At 34.9% G+C, this 16,453-nt stretch overlaps 1 protein-coding gene across 3 annotated transcripts; it reads left to right on the plus strand.

The window, feature by feature from the left end:
* Nucleotides 1-72: 72 nt before the first annotated feature.
* On the plus strand, nucleotides 73-15,441 carry LOC117326978 (methyltransferase-like protein 25). 3 transcript variants are annotated; one of them, XM_033883782.1, is made up of 8 exons: nucleotides 73-178; nucleotides 5,972-6,524; nucleotides 7,137-8,181; nucleotides 9,059-9,180; nucleotides 11,292-11,459; nucleotides 13,121-13,267; nucleotides 14,171-14,286; nucleotides 15,208-15,441. In XM_033883782.1, the coding sequence occupies exons 2-7, from the start codon at nucleotides 5,994-5,996 to the stop codon at nucleotides 14,258-14,260; spliced, it is 2,103 nt and encodes a 700-aa protein (XP_033739673.1). In that variant the 5' UTR covers nucleotides 73-178; nucleotides 5,972-5,993; the 3' UTR covers nucleotides 14,261-14,286; nucleotides 15,208-15,441. The 3 variants fall into 3 exon arrangements, with proteins under 3 accessions (XP_033739673.1, XP_033739674.1, XP_033739675.1); XM_033883783.1 differs by having other exon boundaries at nucleotides 15,250-15,391; XM_033883784.1 differs by having other exon boundaries at nucleotides 14,171-14,293; nucleotides 15,208-15,315.
* Nucleotides 15,442-16,453: the final 1,012 nt, after the last annotated feature.

Here is a 16,453-nt window from a genome sequence, read left to right on the forward strand (position 1 = left end):
CGTTGATCTTCTATATTTTCCAAATGAAAAGAAAAGAAAATACTTGTCTTTACTACCCACAATGCATCCGCAAACATGTCTGCGCCCATGATAACAACACACCTCACTCCACCAAGTGGAAATAGCATGTTTAACTATTTTGTTTTTGAAAATATTCCCATAGTACGTTTTTAAATAAGTAAGTATGACACGAAACGTATGTTGAAATGCTGTTCCTTTTTTGACATGAGTTGCGAGGGTGTATGTAATCCTTTTTCCATTCTGTATCGTGATAAACGGATTATCACGGGTGTGCCTAATGAGTGTCCTGTGAGGAATGAGTGTCCTGTGAGAGTTTTTTCACGCCCCGCAATTCGTTAAGTGATATTTTTAAATATTTTTTTCTGTATCATACAGATGAACATCGAACCCATTAACATGCAAAATTTGACTTGGATTGGACGTGTGCATATTATGCATTTTTAACGACATAGTTACGGTGCAGTGCACATGCGAGTGTCCTGTGAGGTTTTCGCACGCCCCGCAATTCATTAAACGATATTTTAAAATTATTTTTTCTGTATCATACAGATGAATATTAAACCTAATAACATGCAAAATTTGACTTTGATTGGACGGGTGCATAACATGCAAATGTAACGGCGAAGACGAAGTAACGGTGCCATAAAACTGCGAGTGTCCTGCGAGGAATGTGACCTGTGAGGAATGAGTGTTCTGTGAGTGTTTTTGCACGCCCCGCAATTCATTAAATGATATTTTAGAATTATTTTTTCTGTATCATACAGATGAATATCTAACCTATTAACATGTAAAATTTGACTGTGATATAACGAGTGCATACTATACAAATGTACCGGCGAACACGAAGTTACGGTGCCATAAACATACGAGTGTCCTGTGAGGAATGAGTGTACTGTGATTGTTTTTGCACGCCCCGCAACTCATTAAATGATATTTTTGAATTATTTTTTCTGTATCATACAAATGCACATTGAGCCTATTACCATGCAAAAGTTGACCTTGATTGCACGAGTGCATATTATATAAATGCACCGTCAAAGTTACATTGCAGGGTGTCCCGCGAGGTGTTCGCACGCCCCGTGATTTTGTTTACCTTTCGAATACAGTGTGTACTAGCTAGGCTAACTAGTGAGTGTCCTGTGGCGCCGTGCCAACCTCGGGTACCTTGCCGCAGGCATGGTCACTGGTGATTGAACTGCTCAAACTTCAAAACTATGTCCGTTATATACGAAATACAAATACACCTATTTTCTCCCAAAGTCCGTTTATAAGAATTATACAATAAATAACTTTATTACGCCTGAAATATACGTATTTTATCCCCAAGTCCGTATATAATAATTATTCAAAAAATTAACTTTATCATGCTCGAAATATACGTACATTTATGTATTTTCTCCCAAAGTACGTTTATAAGAATTCCACAAGAAACAACTTTATTACGCCTGCAATATACGTATTTTCTCCCTAAGTCCGTTTATAAGAATTATACAATAAATAACTTTATTACGCCTGAAATATACGTATTTAATTCCCAAGTCCGTATATAATGATTATACAAAAATTAACTTTATCATGCTCGAAATATACGTATTTTCTCCCAAAGTCCGTTTATAAGAATTATACAATAAATAACTTTATTACGCCTGAAATATACGTATTTTATCCCCAAGTCCGTATATAATAATTATGCAAAAAATAACTTTATCATGCTCGAAATATACGTATTTTCTCCCAAAGTCCGTTTATAAGAATTATACAATAAATAACTTTATTACGCCTGAAATATACGTATTTTATCCCCAAGTCCGTATATAATAATTATACAAAAAATAACTTTATCATGCTCGAAATATACGTATTTTCTCCCAAAGTCCGTTTAAAAGAATTCTACAAGAATTAACTTTATTACGCCTACAATATACGTATTTTCTCCCCAAGTCCGTATGTAATAATTATACATGTATATGTATATAAAGTGAGTTAGTTGGCATCACCAATCAATTCATATACACTGTACTGTTAATTACCTTTTGAAAAAGGAACGATGTAAACAAATAATTATGGTTAATAAAATATAATGAAAAGTAAAATCCTTCAATATTTAACTAACGCTCACGATCAACATGTACACCAAGAAAATGCACAGTCTTAACTTTTAATGTAATTTCTAATTACACGTATTTAGTAAAAGTGCAAATACACTGTCTACATAGTTAACGCACTTTAAAGTTTAAATACATTTAAACATATAATTGACGGCAGTACTGCTTTTCGTACATTACCAATAACAGTTGTTTTTAACGTTTAAAATTTCAGGCCTTTATTTCGTAGAGCAGCGCAAAAATCTTAACCTATTTACCCTTTACTCAGTGATGACTTCAAAATAGTTATACTATTAGTTAATATTCATATCTATTACACGCCTATCAATTCAACAAAACGTGCAAAAAACTGACATGACACTCACCTTAAACTTACTGTAAATTCGTCGTAGCATTTATTTTATCCAAATATATTTTATTGACAAAAAGTACAGGGGGATTTGGCACAAGTTTTTGCAACTTATCAACGCCCTTTCCCAAAACAAATACAAAATTACAATATTTGACAAAATAAAGACTAAAGGTCACCAATTCAATATTTTTGTAATATCTTTGTAACATTGTTCTCCGATTTGTCAAGCGGCAGGAAGTACAGAACAAACAAATATCATGCATTTTAAAATCTATTGTTTTTCGTAGCATTTGCTAAAATGTACTTGTTGATAGTAATAGACATCGCGTATATGTACGAATTGTCGGGTGTGCAAAAACCGCACTGGACACTGCACCGAAAATGAATAAATTTTCGATGTTCATCTGTATGGTACAGAAGGAGTTAACAAAAAGTACTACTTATCGAATTGTGGGGCGTACAAAAACTCTCACAGGACACTCATTCCTCACAGGACACTCACATATATGTATTGCACCGTAACTTTGGCGGTACATTAGCATAATATGCACACGTCCCATCTAAGTTAAATTTGGCATATTAATCGGTTAGATGTTCATCTCTATGATACAGAAAAAAATATTTAAAAATATCACTTAACGAATTGCGGGGCGTGAAAAAACTTTCACAGGACACTCATTCCTCACGGGACACTCATTCCTCTCAGGACGCTCACATGTGTAATGCATCGTAACTTTGGCGGTACATTAGCATAATATACACTCGTCCAATCAAAGTCAAATTTGGCATATTAATCGGTTAGATGTTCATCTGTATGATACAGAAAAAAATATTTTAAAATATCACTTAACGAATTGCGGGGCGTGAAAAAATTTTCACAGGACACTCATTCCTCACGGGACACTCATTCCTCTCAGGACGCTCACATCGTAACTTTGGCGGTACATTAGCATAATATGCACACGTCCCATCTAAGTTAAATTTGGCATATTAATCGGTTAGATGTTTTTCTGTATGATACAGAAAAAAAAAATTAAAAATATCACTTAACGAATTGCGGGGCAGATCAATCGATTAGATGTCCATCTTTATTATACAGCAAACATAATTTTAAAACATCAGATAATGAATTGCGGGGCGTTAACAAAAACGCTCAAATTTTATTAACATGACAATATATCACCTGTCGACCTGTTTGTGATTGTACATTACAAGTTTTCAGACTGAGATTAACAAATTCTATGTATTAATAACAGTTTACCATTATATTTGGTTATATATTATGTATAAGTTATATTGTTCAATTCTATATTAATACGTCTAACTCAAGTAGCTTAAACAATGCATTAAGTTATCATATGTGCGTAAATTACATGTAAAAGGAGCAGCACAAACCGGCCCGCACATTTAAGAAAAAAAGGTTTCAGCAGTTTAATTAACAGTGATCCATGCCTGCGGCAAGGATATATAACTAACACGTCAAGGTACCCGAGGTTGGCACGGCGCCACAGGACACAGGTGGTACATGTGTATAACCATCGGTAAATGGGGCGTGCGAACAAATCGATCAGCACCGTAACTTTGTCGTAAAAAATGCATCATATGCACACGTCCAATCGAAGTCAAATTTGGCATGGTTATGGGTTAGATGTTCATCTGTATGAAACAGAAAAAAAAAATTAAAAATATCACTTAACGAATTGCGGGGCGTGTAAAATCACTCACAGGACACTCGCGTGTGTAGTGCACCGTAACTTCGCCGATAGATTTGCATATATTTGCATTATATGCCCTTGTTCAATCATAGTCAAATTTTGCGTGCTAATATGTTCTATGTTCATCTGTATGCTAGAGAAAAAATAATTTTAAAATGTCTATTAATGAATCGCGGGGCGTGAAAAAACTCTCACAGGACACTCATTCCTCACAGGACGCTCACATGTGTAATGCATCGTAACTTTGCCGGTACATTATCATAATATGCACTCGTTCAATCAAAGTCAAATTTGGCAAATTAATCGGTTAGATGTTCATCTGTATGATACAGAAAAAAATATTCGAAAATGTCACTTAACGAATTGCGGGGCGTGAAAAAACCTCACAGGACACTCGAATGTGCGCTGCACCGTAACTTTGTCGTAAAAAATGCATAATATGCACACGTCCAATCAAAGTGAAATTTGGCATGGTAATGGGTTCGACGTTCATCTGTATGATACAGAAAAAATTATTTAAAAATATTACTTAACGAATTGCGGGGCGTGAAAAAACTCTCACAGGACACTCATTCCCCACAGGTCACTCATTAGGTGGACCGATTATCACTGGCAGATCGAGGTCTTTATTCTCTTTCTTACCCATGTAACCGCACCGTCAGACTCGTGTAATTTTATCCTGTTTCCTTCGGTCCAACGGCCAGACCAGCTGGACTTCATGCAAAAATGTATGTTTTGAGGCCGAAAGATACATCTGTACATTGTTTCTACGTCTACTCTAATCCACCAAGCCAGCACTAGTTTACTAACAGCAGAGAGATGGTGCAAATATTTGTGAACTAACTGGATTACATTTACAATATTCAGCTTTATATGGAAATACAAACACTTAACATTAAACAACAGGCGTCAACATCCGGCTATTTAGAAAAAAACACTTCTCCTACCCAACCCTATTATGAATAGATGCACCGGCCGTACCTGTGCTGCAATGTACAGTAAACCATTGTATCTGTCATTAATTGGTGGCTAATTTCTTCAACAAAGACATAAATTATTGTTGAACTTACTAAACATATAGATTCTGTAGTTTATATGTGTATGAAACATATATGCTTCATGCAGATATGTGTTTATCATTTCAAATCATGGCGTTTATATTTCTAGATCAAGTTATTGGATGATAAACGCCAAACTTTTATGTCTTCCCCACTGGGAACAAAGGGAGACAATAAGTTTGCATTGTATCTGCCCCTCCTTCCATCTTTCCGCACATAATCTTACCCAGGCCCTATCTCCTACATTATTTGACACTGTATTATACTTGCGACACAGCATGTGCATGGATGAAAGTGTTCAGTATTGATACTGAATTCGTGTATGTTGGGAATATATTTCCCCATATACTCCTATGTTAAATTTTGACAAAACCAGCTATTTCAGTATTTCTGGAACTGAGACACTTTCACTCATGAATCAGCGTGTTCCTACTTCCTATGCTAATTTCACGAAATATAGAAATATTTCCTTGTGGCAAGATCTTTGACTTGTAATTGCATCAAAGAAAAAAATAGTTTGAGCTATCTATATCTCCTACACTTGTAAAAGGAAGGAGTAATGAAAAATACCCTTATTATTATTATTGTTTATTATGCATATAATTTCACATCCAGTTGGGGGCAGCCTGTGTTGTCTTGCTATGAATGTTTTTATCTGATGATATTTGGATACTGATAGGTATAACCTGAAAAATGTCACTCTAGATATCAATTTTGAAGGACTGCAACAATAACACTGGTGATGTCTGAATCGGATGAAACTACACGACATATGGATAGATGTGGGAATCCTGCAGGACTCAATTTAAAGAAGGTCCAACTCTGTCTGGATGACGTGCTGCATATGTTGCAAAGTTATCTCCCTTTTTGTAATGCCCATTCCAACGACTTCATCATCCACAATCACTGGGAAAACCATATCCCTGCTGAGATCAGAGAAGAATTACTGGCCATGTCTGACCAACAGCTTTGTGACTTCCCAGCTAAATATATAGACATGGTAGAAAAGAATGTTTCCTGTGACAGCAAAATAGCTGAACCAATTGCTGATGAATGGATCCACCAAGATCTTAAATCTTACCTTCAAGCAGCATGTGATACCAACCTACAGTCGTTGGGTGTATTGGTTGATATAGAATATTTGTTCAGTAAATCAGGACTCGTCAAAGATGTCCTCCAAATTAAGAATTTCATGACGGATAAGAAGTCGCACGAGGTGGATATTATGACCTGTGTTTGTTCCAGACTGGCCAGTACCATGGGATCTGATGTGGTAAGTCTTGTACAAGGTCATCCACAGTTAGGACTTGAAAATGATTTATGTGTTTCCACTAACATGCCAGAAAAAATATTAGGAAGACTGAGAATTTTTTTGTCTTTTTAATTAGTTTTTACTTTATTAGACAAAGCAGATTGACTTTTGTAGTCCTTCCTCGAAACTTTTGTCTAGGTGATATTATATAATGTCATTAGGTTTTCAGAATTTCCTGCACTAAGACTTAGATATAAAAATGGATGATACGTAAAGTTGTTTGTAAAAATCAAATCCTACTTTATTTGTTTAGAATAATTTAAGAAGAAAATTCTACTTTGTTTAGAATAATTTTAGTAGAAAATTCTTTTTTATTTGTTTAGAATAATTTTAGAAGAAAAATTCTACTATATTTTTTTTTAGAATAACTTTAGAAGAAAATTCTACTTTATTTAGAATAATTTTAGAAGAAAATTCTTTTTTATTTGTTTAGAATAATTTTAGAAAAAAATATTACTTTATTTGTTAGAAAATTCTTCTATATTTATTTAGGATAATTTTATAGGAAAATTGTTCTTTATTTGTTTAGAATAATTCTAATGCTGTTTAATATATGTGTTCTTATTTTTATAGATTGTTGATATGGGCAGTGGTAAAGGGTATCTGAGTACACAGCTGGCTCTAAAGTGTCACAAGACAGTCGTGGGCATAGATGCCCAGATGATCAACACAAAAGGGGCCATAAAAAGGGCGAAAATCCTCACAAAGCAGTGGAAAGGTCTAGTGCGGAACGCCCAGGAGCTTCATGATACAGGGGCCATCACGAAAAAGAGCAAGAAATTAAAAAAGAAACTTAAAAAGGAAAGGATGTCTGTCATGATGGCAGAAGAGGGAAATACAGAAGTGTCCATGGTAGAGGGGGCTGTCAGAGAGGAGTTTGATGGACTGGGGATGATGTTTGGTGATGAGGAGGATGCAACATTGGTTGTTAGTTCTGAGTTAACGAAAGATCCCATACAGGAGCACGGAGAATTAAACTGGATGGGTATCGATAGACAGTCTCGTCCCAGTGTAACATTAAAAACACCACCAGGTACATTATACAGGACTGATATGTCTTCCGAAATTCTCCCGCAGTCAGAAAGAAATACGTCACCCAAATTTGAAATTGAAAATTTTGATGACTTGACACTTGTTGAAAAGGCAACACAAGATGTTAATACATGTAGTCCACAGAACAATGGTCATTCAACTTCTAACAAAAAAGAGCAAAAATATTCTTCAGAAGTAAATGTCAAACTAGGTATACATGTAGAGAAAGAAATTCTACATACTGACTCCAAAGACATTCGAAAGAAACAACAAAAGAATTCAGACAAGGCAATAAAGCCTGAGGCTGATCTCCCGTATATCCCTGTTACCCTTTTTGTGGATACATCTATGGACCTCATGGAAGTTGTGTCTGAGGCGCTCGCCGATTATCCCTCGTCAACCGGTCGACCAGGTCACAAACAAGAGGAGACAACTCTGATGTTGACAGGTCTGCACACGTGCGGGGCGTTGGGATCCAGTATGCTGGAGCTGTTCGTTAATAATCCCACTGTCAAGGTGCTGTGTGGGGTTGGGTGTTGCTATCACTACATGAGGGAGACTTTCGATCCAGACTGTCAGGAGTGTGGTATGTATAATTTGCTAGTGTAAGGAATCACTTTTAAGGTTAAAATTGATCATCAAAATATCTCGAAGGATCAATAATCGCATCTATTATTTTCAAAACACGGTCGTCAGATTGTCTCCCCTCACCCTTCGTCTGTGTTTTCAGCCTGTCATCAATCTGCAAAAAATCATTGTACTCTCTTTTTCTTCAGAAGTACCAGATGAATTTCGATATGTAGGATATTTAATTCTGAACGGCCATGAATGCAAAGAAACATATTAAAAGAATTCTCCAAAATGGTTAAAATAAGATGCTTATGTTTGGAAATATTGTCGACATGCATTTTGAGGCAGATTAATTTGTTAATTAGGGTAATCACTTTTCAGTTCTACTGTAAATCTCAGTAACTCCTAAAAGTTATAGTTAAACAATGAATCAGAGAAAACCACAATTGATTTGTCTAAGGTAAAATAACCAATCATTGATAACTGATAAATCAGAATGACACTACAATTAAGTTAATTAACATTTTCAAATTATTGTGTTCCCATTGGACAAGAGTATTAGGATAAGCAATAATTTCTTTGTGTAATTAAAATCTAGACATCCTCTTTTAAATTGAAATTATTTTAGGTGAAAAAGATAGCTGATCAGTTAAAGGACTTTTGTTTTGGCAATGTAACTTACTAAAATTGTCATCCGTTTTTCTTTGTTTGAAAGAGAAAAGAATTTGAAACATACCTGTATGCACATGCAATTTAAAAAAAAAAAGTTAGATAACTTGAGTTACTTGTTTTGTAGTTGTGACATAGTAATGATAATGCTTTTCTTAAAATGTTCAGATTTTCTGAAACAGTACAGTAGTACTTCTAGTATTAACCAAACCTGTCTGTTACAGAGGAGGATTTTCCTGTGGGGTTTCCGATGAGTCGTTACCTTAAAGACCAGGAAGTATACATCGGAAGGAAAGCCCGGAACTTCGCCTCTCAGTCCATCTACAGACAGGCACAAGACACTGAGGTATCAAACTTCTGTTCAAGACTATAGTCTCTCTAAAATTCATTTGTTTAAGCCCACCATCCTATAATGGTGACCTGTTCAAATTAAGGGGCCGCGGTGGCCGAGTGGTTATGGTGTCCTGACACTTTATCACTAAGGTAGCAGTGTACAGTAAAAATGCCAAATTCTGAAAAATATGGCACATTGCCAATTAACCTTACATATAACCTCTAATAAAGTATATATATTTGAAATCTGTACAACATTTGCAATTTTAATAGAGCTCTGAAGGATAAGTGAACTGATATTTTCTGTGATTTTTTGAGCTGTGATTACCATGGTAACAGCTTAAAAAATTCTCAAAAATTGCAAAATATTATGATATTTGACCCAAAATGGCACAATTCTCTACACAATTTTTTTTCTGAAACCTATTTAAAATTAAATATCTCTATCCCAAAGACAGAATTAATCTTGTTTGGACATATGTTGTAAATTAAGTTTTTCCGCTATCTTACCTTTTCTGTGGGCTTCCATTTTGCGCTGTAGGCAAAACTAAATTTCCGGTGTAAACACACGTTCGGAAAATCCGGACATTTAAAATCCGGAACCAATTTATTGATTTTTGTTTTAATAAATGTGGAGCCTGTATGTACTACTTCATACTGAATATACCAATTATAGCGTACATTTATTTTTTCATTTTTTTATGCATATCATAATACAGGAGTTATTTGCTTAACAAAAAAATTGCCCATGGCCAGGCTGTCTTACTGTGGTGTGTTACCTAACCCTCCACCTCTGGGTTGCGAGTTCGAACCTATGTGGGGTAGTTGCCACATACTGACCATAGGTCGGTGGTTTTTCTCTGGGTACTCCAGCTTTCCTCCACCTCCAAAACCTGGCATGTCCTTAAATGACCCTGGCTGTTAATAAGATGTTAAACAAAATATACAAACTAACAAAACATAAACAAACTGATCAAATTGCTCTTTTTCTATGGTCCATTGTCCACGGTTAATTGTCCATTGTCATCTGCTGTACGAAAGCAACCCTTAGCTTGTTATAACAGTTTCTTGATAAGTACTGTTATATTATGTGGTTGGTAATCTGGTTGCCATTTTTCCAATTTATGATAAAACTACAAGACTTGGTGTACTGCACAAGTTAAACTGGAAAACATTAAGTCCATGTATGTCTTCTTCACATTTTAATCCTGGTCGCCATTGTTATATTGTGGCCGTAATCAAATTAATCCAATAATGATAAACTCTGTATGTGCTAACTACATGTTTATTGCTACATGGCTATATGGTGCCTTCTGATACAGATACAGAGTACAGTGTCAATATACACCTGTGTAATATCCATGATCGGGGCCTGGGCAGATAAGCCTCGACATAAGTCAATTAAAATACAGGCCTGTCTCACACAGATCTTATTACTGTCATAATGGATAATTGACTGGACATTACAAGTGTACTTGAATATTTTTTTTCTCAAATATGATATGTAGGTTCTTCTTAGTCCCTTTTGACTGATGGCCATCTTGGATTTTGAGAGTTGGAATTTGTTATCAATATTTCTTGAAGATTAAATGGTAAATCTGTTGCTGTGCTGTTACTCAAAATTAAGATGTTACTCTTAGAAATAACGTAGTGTATGAATAAAATTCTTAAATTGTAAGTTATAATTCACCAGGTGACTTGTTTTGTTAATTAATGTCTTTCATGAATTTTTAAATGCCACGAATATCATAATTACTATTGATATTGAACAAGCATGAACAGGGACCCTTGAGAGGTTTTGACTCCCTAAAATCAGACTTGACTCTTGGGATTGAAGGAGCAAGTCTATTTGACATAATTTTTTATCCTTTAGATTTCTGAGAAGTAGTGATCTGTCTTCCGAAATTGCTAAAAATCTAGGGTCAACTGGATGCGGTACATGAATTTAAGTATATGTATTCACATGCAATAATGTTTTGGACAATTATTGTATAATAAGTACACAAAAAATTGAGAAATGTACTTCCATACAGTGCAAATAGCTGCCATGATTTTATGTTTTGGCTTGACTAGGAGCGACACTTGCATTATTTTGAGTATCTAGTCTCTCCATTTTTGTTGTAGTTGTCCTTTGCGACCTATCCTCGATGTCTACTCCAGAAGATCCTCTTGGATACAGTGGGCCACATCGATCCAGACTGGAAAGGTCTTCGTGGACTGGGAGGTATGACTCCGGACATGTACAAGTACGTCGTGAAGGCATTCACCAAACTCGGACTTCCAACTGATAAGGTAACACTACAGTTCGTCTTGATCTTGTTTTCTGACACTATCGGTAGTCAAACTCATTTGCGTTTTTAGGGTGAAAGGGATATTTCGCACAAGATGGGATTTAAAAAAAAAGGTTTTTTTATAGAAATAGGAACAGAAGTATCAACTTATGTTCTTATTGAAATCGTGCACCTCAGTTTACCCAACTTCGCAAGCCAAGGGTGTCAAATATGGCACTCTTCTTTGCAAAAAGAGAGTATCATATTGAATACCTATGGCTGATATTTTACTTGTGGAAATTAATTATGGAATAAGCTAGATTGATTTACAAATGTTCACATGGTTCTGATTTCATCATAATACTCGTTGAATTGTATCGGCCGAACAGTATGAAATATTGGTGTCCATTATAAGATTTGCGAGAAATAAGGCAGAAATTTTAAGTGAACAGAGAAAGCACTTGTGGGGGTCGGGGTGGGGAGGGGACTGGACGACGAAGACCTAATAATATTAAATTGATGAAACCTTCCATAATGCTGTTGTGGTTGACAACCCTCACTTCATAACTATGATATATACTTTGAATAGTTTTCTGCTTTAAGACATAACTTTAGAGAGAGTATGATATTTTTATCTCACCGGTTACGAGTAACCGAGAGCTAATGCTGTCACCCTGGCGTCTGCGTCCGCGTCCCACCCCAAAACTTTAAAGTTTTTGAGATAAGTTTTTGGAAAGCTTGTAAGTCCAAAAGTATACACCTCATGCCCTTCTAATTTGGTTTATACATTTATTAGAGGTCTAGGAGTGATGTTATGGCAAAATTATGTAGAAAAAAATTGTGATTTTTCCGCATTTTACCATTTTGTGGACTTAACTTTTTTTGCACCAAAACCCACTTTAAAGTTTTTGGGGTAAGTTTTTGGAAAGCTTGTAAGTCCAAAAGTATACACCTCATGCCCTTCTAATTTGGTTTATACATTTATTAGAGGTCTATTAGTGATGTTATGGCAAATCATGCAGAAAAAAATTGTGATTTTTTCGCATTTTACCATTTTGTGGACTTAACTTTTTTTGCACCAAAACCCACTTTAAAGTTTTTGGGGTAAGTTTTTGGAAAGCTTGTAAGTCCAAAAGTATACACCTCATGCCCTTCTAATTTGGTTTATACATTTATTAGAGGTCTATTAGTGATGTTATGGCAAATCATGCAGAAAAAAATTGTGATTTTTTCGCATTTTACCATTTTGTGGACTTCACTTTTTTAGCACCAAAACCCACTTTAAAGTTTTTGGGGTAAGTTTTTGGAAAGCTTGTAAGTCCAAAAGTATACACCTCATGCCCTTCTAATTTGGTTTATACATTCATGAGAGATCCAGGAGTGATGCTGTGGCAAAATCATGCAGAAAAAAATTATGAATTGTTTTTGGCATTTTACCATTTAGTGGACTTACTTTTTTTTACACAAAAACCCACTTTAAAGATTTTGGGTGTTAGTTTTGGAAAGCTTGTAAGTCCACACCCTTCTTATTTGGTTTATACATCCATTAGAGGTCTAGGAGCGATATTATTTGATATACAATTTCAAAATGGCATGCTTATACATACATAAAAAATGAATGCATAGTGTGATTGCTGCCACCGGTGAGCTTTCGCAATCATTGATTGCACTTGTTTTCTCCAGATAACACCAGAGCTTGTCGCGGATTATTGTGAGAGGTACCATGGAGAGAAGAGAAAACTAGCAGCCTTTCGACAACTCAAGTCTGTGTTAGCTCCAACGATAGAGGCTATGGTACTACTGGACCGGGCATGTTACCTCCTGGAACAGGTGAGAACGTACTATCAACCAATACATTTTATCACTGTTCAGATCTGTTTGTAGTCAAGAAAACAATCAAAACATTTCATAATGAAACAAAGCTATTCAAGATTTCCATTGATAAAAATATTTGATGAAATAAGCGACAATGGAATAAAAAAAAACATCATAAATTTTAGTTTTTTAGATGATTTATATTTATAGTTAGAAATAACTTAAAATTTTATTTTTAATTTGAATATTTTATTATTTGATAGTTTGTGAACTATGCATCTGAACACCACCTAAAGATGGTTTTTGACTAATTATTAAGGGCCTTTGGTGATTGGCTGAAGGGATTATCAGTATTACCCAACAAACAATATTCTACAGTATTTTTCGAGGCTGCACTATACAACATTGCTGCATGTTGTATCTGTGATGTTATTTCCAGTGAAATTTATTTGGGTCTTGACAAACCATCCATTTGTCTTGAATACTTGACAATTTTATTAACTTTATTCTTCCTATTATGTCATTGATCTAACATCTATTTTAGTAATACACATCCAACAAACATCTGTTTGTTCGGATCAAGTACCTATATTTAGTATACCAACACAATTACTTACTTTATCCTTCATGCAAAGCAGGGTGAAAACAAAATTTAGATATCACTTGCTTTAAAAAGCAGATTTTTCATATACTGGTATGTTCTTTATATCGAAATTGAAATTTTTTACTTTTTGTAAAAAGATAGTTATAATTGACATGTCAAAATGTCATGGAAACAAATTTAATAAGAATTCTACAAAAATGAAATAAAAAATACATTTTCAATAGTTTTCTTATTTACTTTTTAATTTTGTTTATGTTTGTATACGTTATTTGAGTATAACAGAGTATATAGCTTGTTGCGTTGGTGTTTTCCAGGAATGTGTCGGTGAAGTTTACATGGTTCAGATGTTCGATCCAGTTATCTCCCCTCGTTGCTATGGAATTGTCGCCATAAAGAAATCCTGACGAAACCTTTCACCACATATACCAATGTACACAGTTTGTAACTTTCTTTTTTGAATAAATATTTTCTTTCCTGGTCATGCTTGGTGTTAATTCTTATATTAGTGATTTGATAAATATCTTTAATTTTAATCATATGCTACGTTCTATTTGTTATTAAATAAATATTTGTTAGATACTGCTCTGACATATAGATATGCCAAGATTTTAAAAAAGTTAGAAGATCATGTTTTTACCTTTAGCTTTTACATAGATAAGCTTATCATTACTTAAAATTTTCCATACCATAGGAAAACATTTATTCATTTGGGGATAAAAAATCTTGAAAAAAAATCCTTGAATTCTGAAATACTTCCCTAATAAATGGAAAATTTTAAGTTAAGAAATATTGAAGAAACTTGAGCCAGGCTTCATAACTTTGGGTAATCTTCAGATATCCAGTCATTATCTAACTGAAAACTGTCATATTCCAACCTCATGACATCATATCATGGTTATGGCTTTGTGACATTGCTTTGGGAGTCCATGTTATATTCAAATGAAAAAAAAAGGACGAAAGATTTACCTTTATTGCACACATTTTTGTGTTTGTGAAATCTATGTGTATGTGTATAAGAGGGGTCAAAACCCAACTCCGCCTATACGATACTCCGGTTATTTGCATATTTTGTCATGGAAAAAGGGCTATGCAAATAAGCAGGTTGCTCTGTATACATTTCTCAGAAATCCAGTCGCATCTTTAGAAGCTCAATGGACCAGTTTGTAGGAATGCTGTATTTCTGGGTCAGTTTTCTATACCATTCCATGAGAACTAGAACAGAGACCAAGGGATTCATTTTTTTTCTTCTTTTTTTTTTCTAGTCTATATACTACATAACTACAGTCGTTTTAATTACTAACTCACAGATTGTTGGTTTGTTTTGTAGTAATGAATGTATATCATTTTTCAGGGCCCTGTTCTGACATCAAATTTATTGACATTTGTATGACAGGACTAGAAGGATGGGGGACAGATCTCGTGCACCTGACCCTATCTATGTTCTCCGTGGCTCCCCTAGCCCAGTGTCCAGTTTGACCTTTCACCCCGACGGCCAGCTATGGTCAGGGGGTCTGGACGGGTGTGTGCACTCCTGGAACATGGTCAGCAGGCGATCAGACTTTCACCTGGATGCCCACCATGGTCTGTCTGTGTCTTGGATAGAGTTTCTGGACACTGGGGAAATGGTCACTCAGGGACGTGATGGCTTTGTCCACTTGTGGTCACTACAGGAATCACAACTGACCAACACAGGTATGAACTGATACTTCATTGAACCAAGTAATCAAAAGTGGACTGCATCTCCATTGCTGTATGTATACATATTTACTTCGAAGAATATAGTATAAAGACTATGAATGTCCATTCATTCAAAAGAAGCATATATTCTCTAAAATTGAGGCAGGTATTAAATTAATGAATAGCATATTCTCTGATAAAACAAGTTCTACATTTCCCTTATAAGGGTGTTAACAAATTATCCCTGTAGGAGAGGTGAGCGGCATTATTTCAGAGACCCCATCACTCAACAAATATTAAAACATATTTAGTATAAAGAATGCTAGAAAAATGGGGCTTTACCCCACCCCAATCTGTCCAATTTCGATACAAATGCCTCCCACCTCTCCCACCTTCATATATTAAAACATATTTGGTATAAAGAATAGTATCTGGAATTTATTCATGCACTAAACCGTTGTATACTTAGAACGTTTTTTTTTTGTGTGGATATTTCATTTGTTCTCAAGTTCAGAAGTAAATTGATAGTTATGACTTGATGGAAACGCCAGATTTATACATACCGAAATAAAAGTACACCATTTTGATGGAAAAACGCCAAAATTTCATGACACCAAAAAAATATTGATTTACAGTATAATGTACATTGTAGTACACATATCTATTGACATCGTTATATATAACATGTACATGTATATTAGATTATATTATTATACAGAGATATTTAGCTAGAGAGTAAACAACTTTCTCAATTCTGATATCCTTAAAGTTTCTTCTAAAACTGCAGTAAAGATTTAAATCTGTAAAAAAAAAATGTGATTTAGACCACAGAGGCTTGACACATTCCTAGATGATCCAGAATGAAATTAACCCCAAGTTCCCTCATTATAGACTAACCCCTGTCTGACCTCTAGATCACT

Source organism: Pecten maximus, chromosome 5, assembly GCF_902652985.1.
Source record: "Pecten maximus chromosome 5, xPecMax1.1, whole genome shotgun sequence".
NCBI classification, from domain to species: Eukaryota; Metazoa; Mollusca; class Bivalvia; order Pectinida; family Pectinidae; genus Pecten; species Pecten maximus.

Excerpts from the sequence above, each read along its gene's own strand:
- LOC117326978 (XM_033883782.1), top strand. The coding sequence starts at position 5,994 with ATGTCTGAATCGGATGAAACTACACGACATATGGATAGATGTGGGAAT. Across the intron at positions 9,181-11,291 it reads GACAGGCACAAGACACTGAG|TTGTCCTTTGCGACCTATCC; the intron begins GTATCAAACTTC and ends TTTTTGTTGTAG. Across the intron at positions 13,268-14,170 it reads CATGTTACCTCCTGGAACAG|GAATGTGTCGGTGAAGTTTA; the intron begins GTGAGAACGTAC and ends GGTGTTTTCCAG.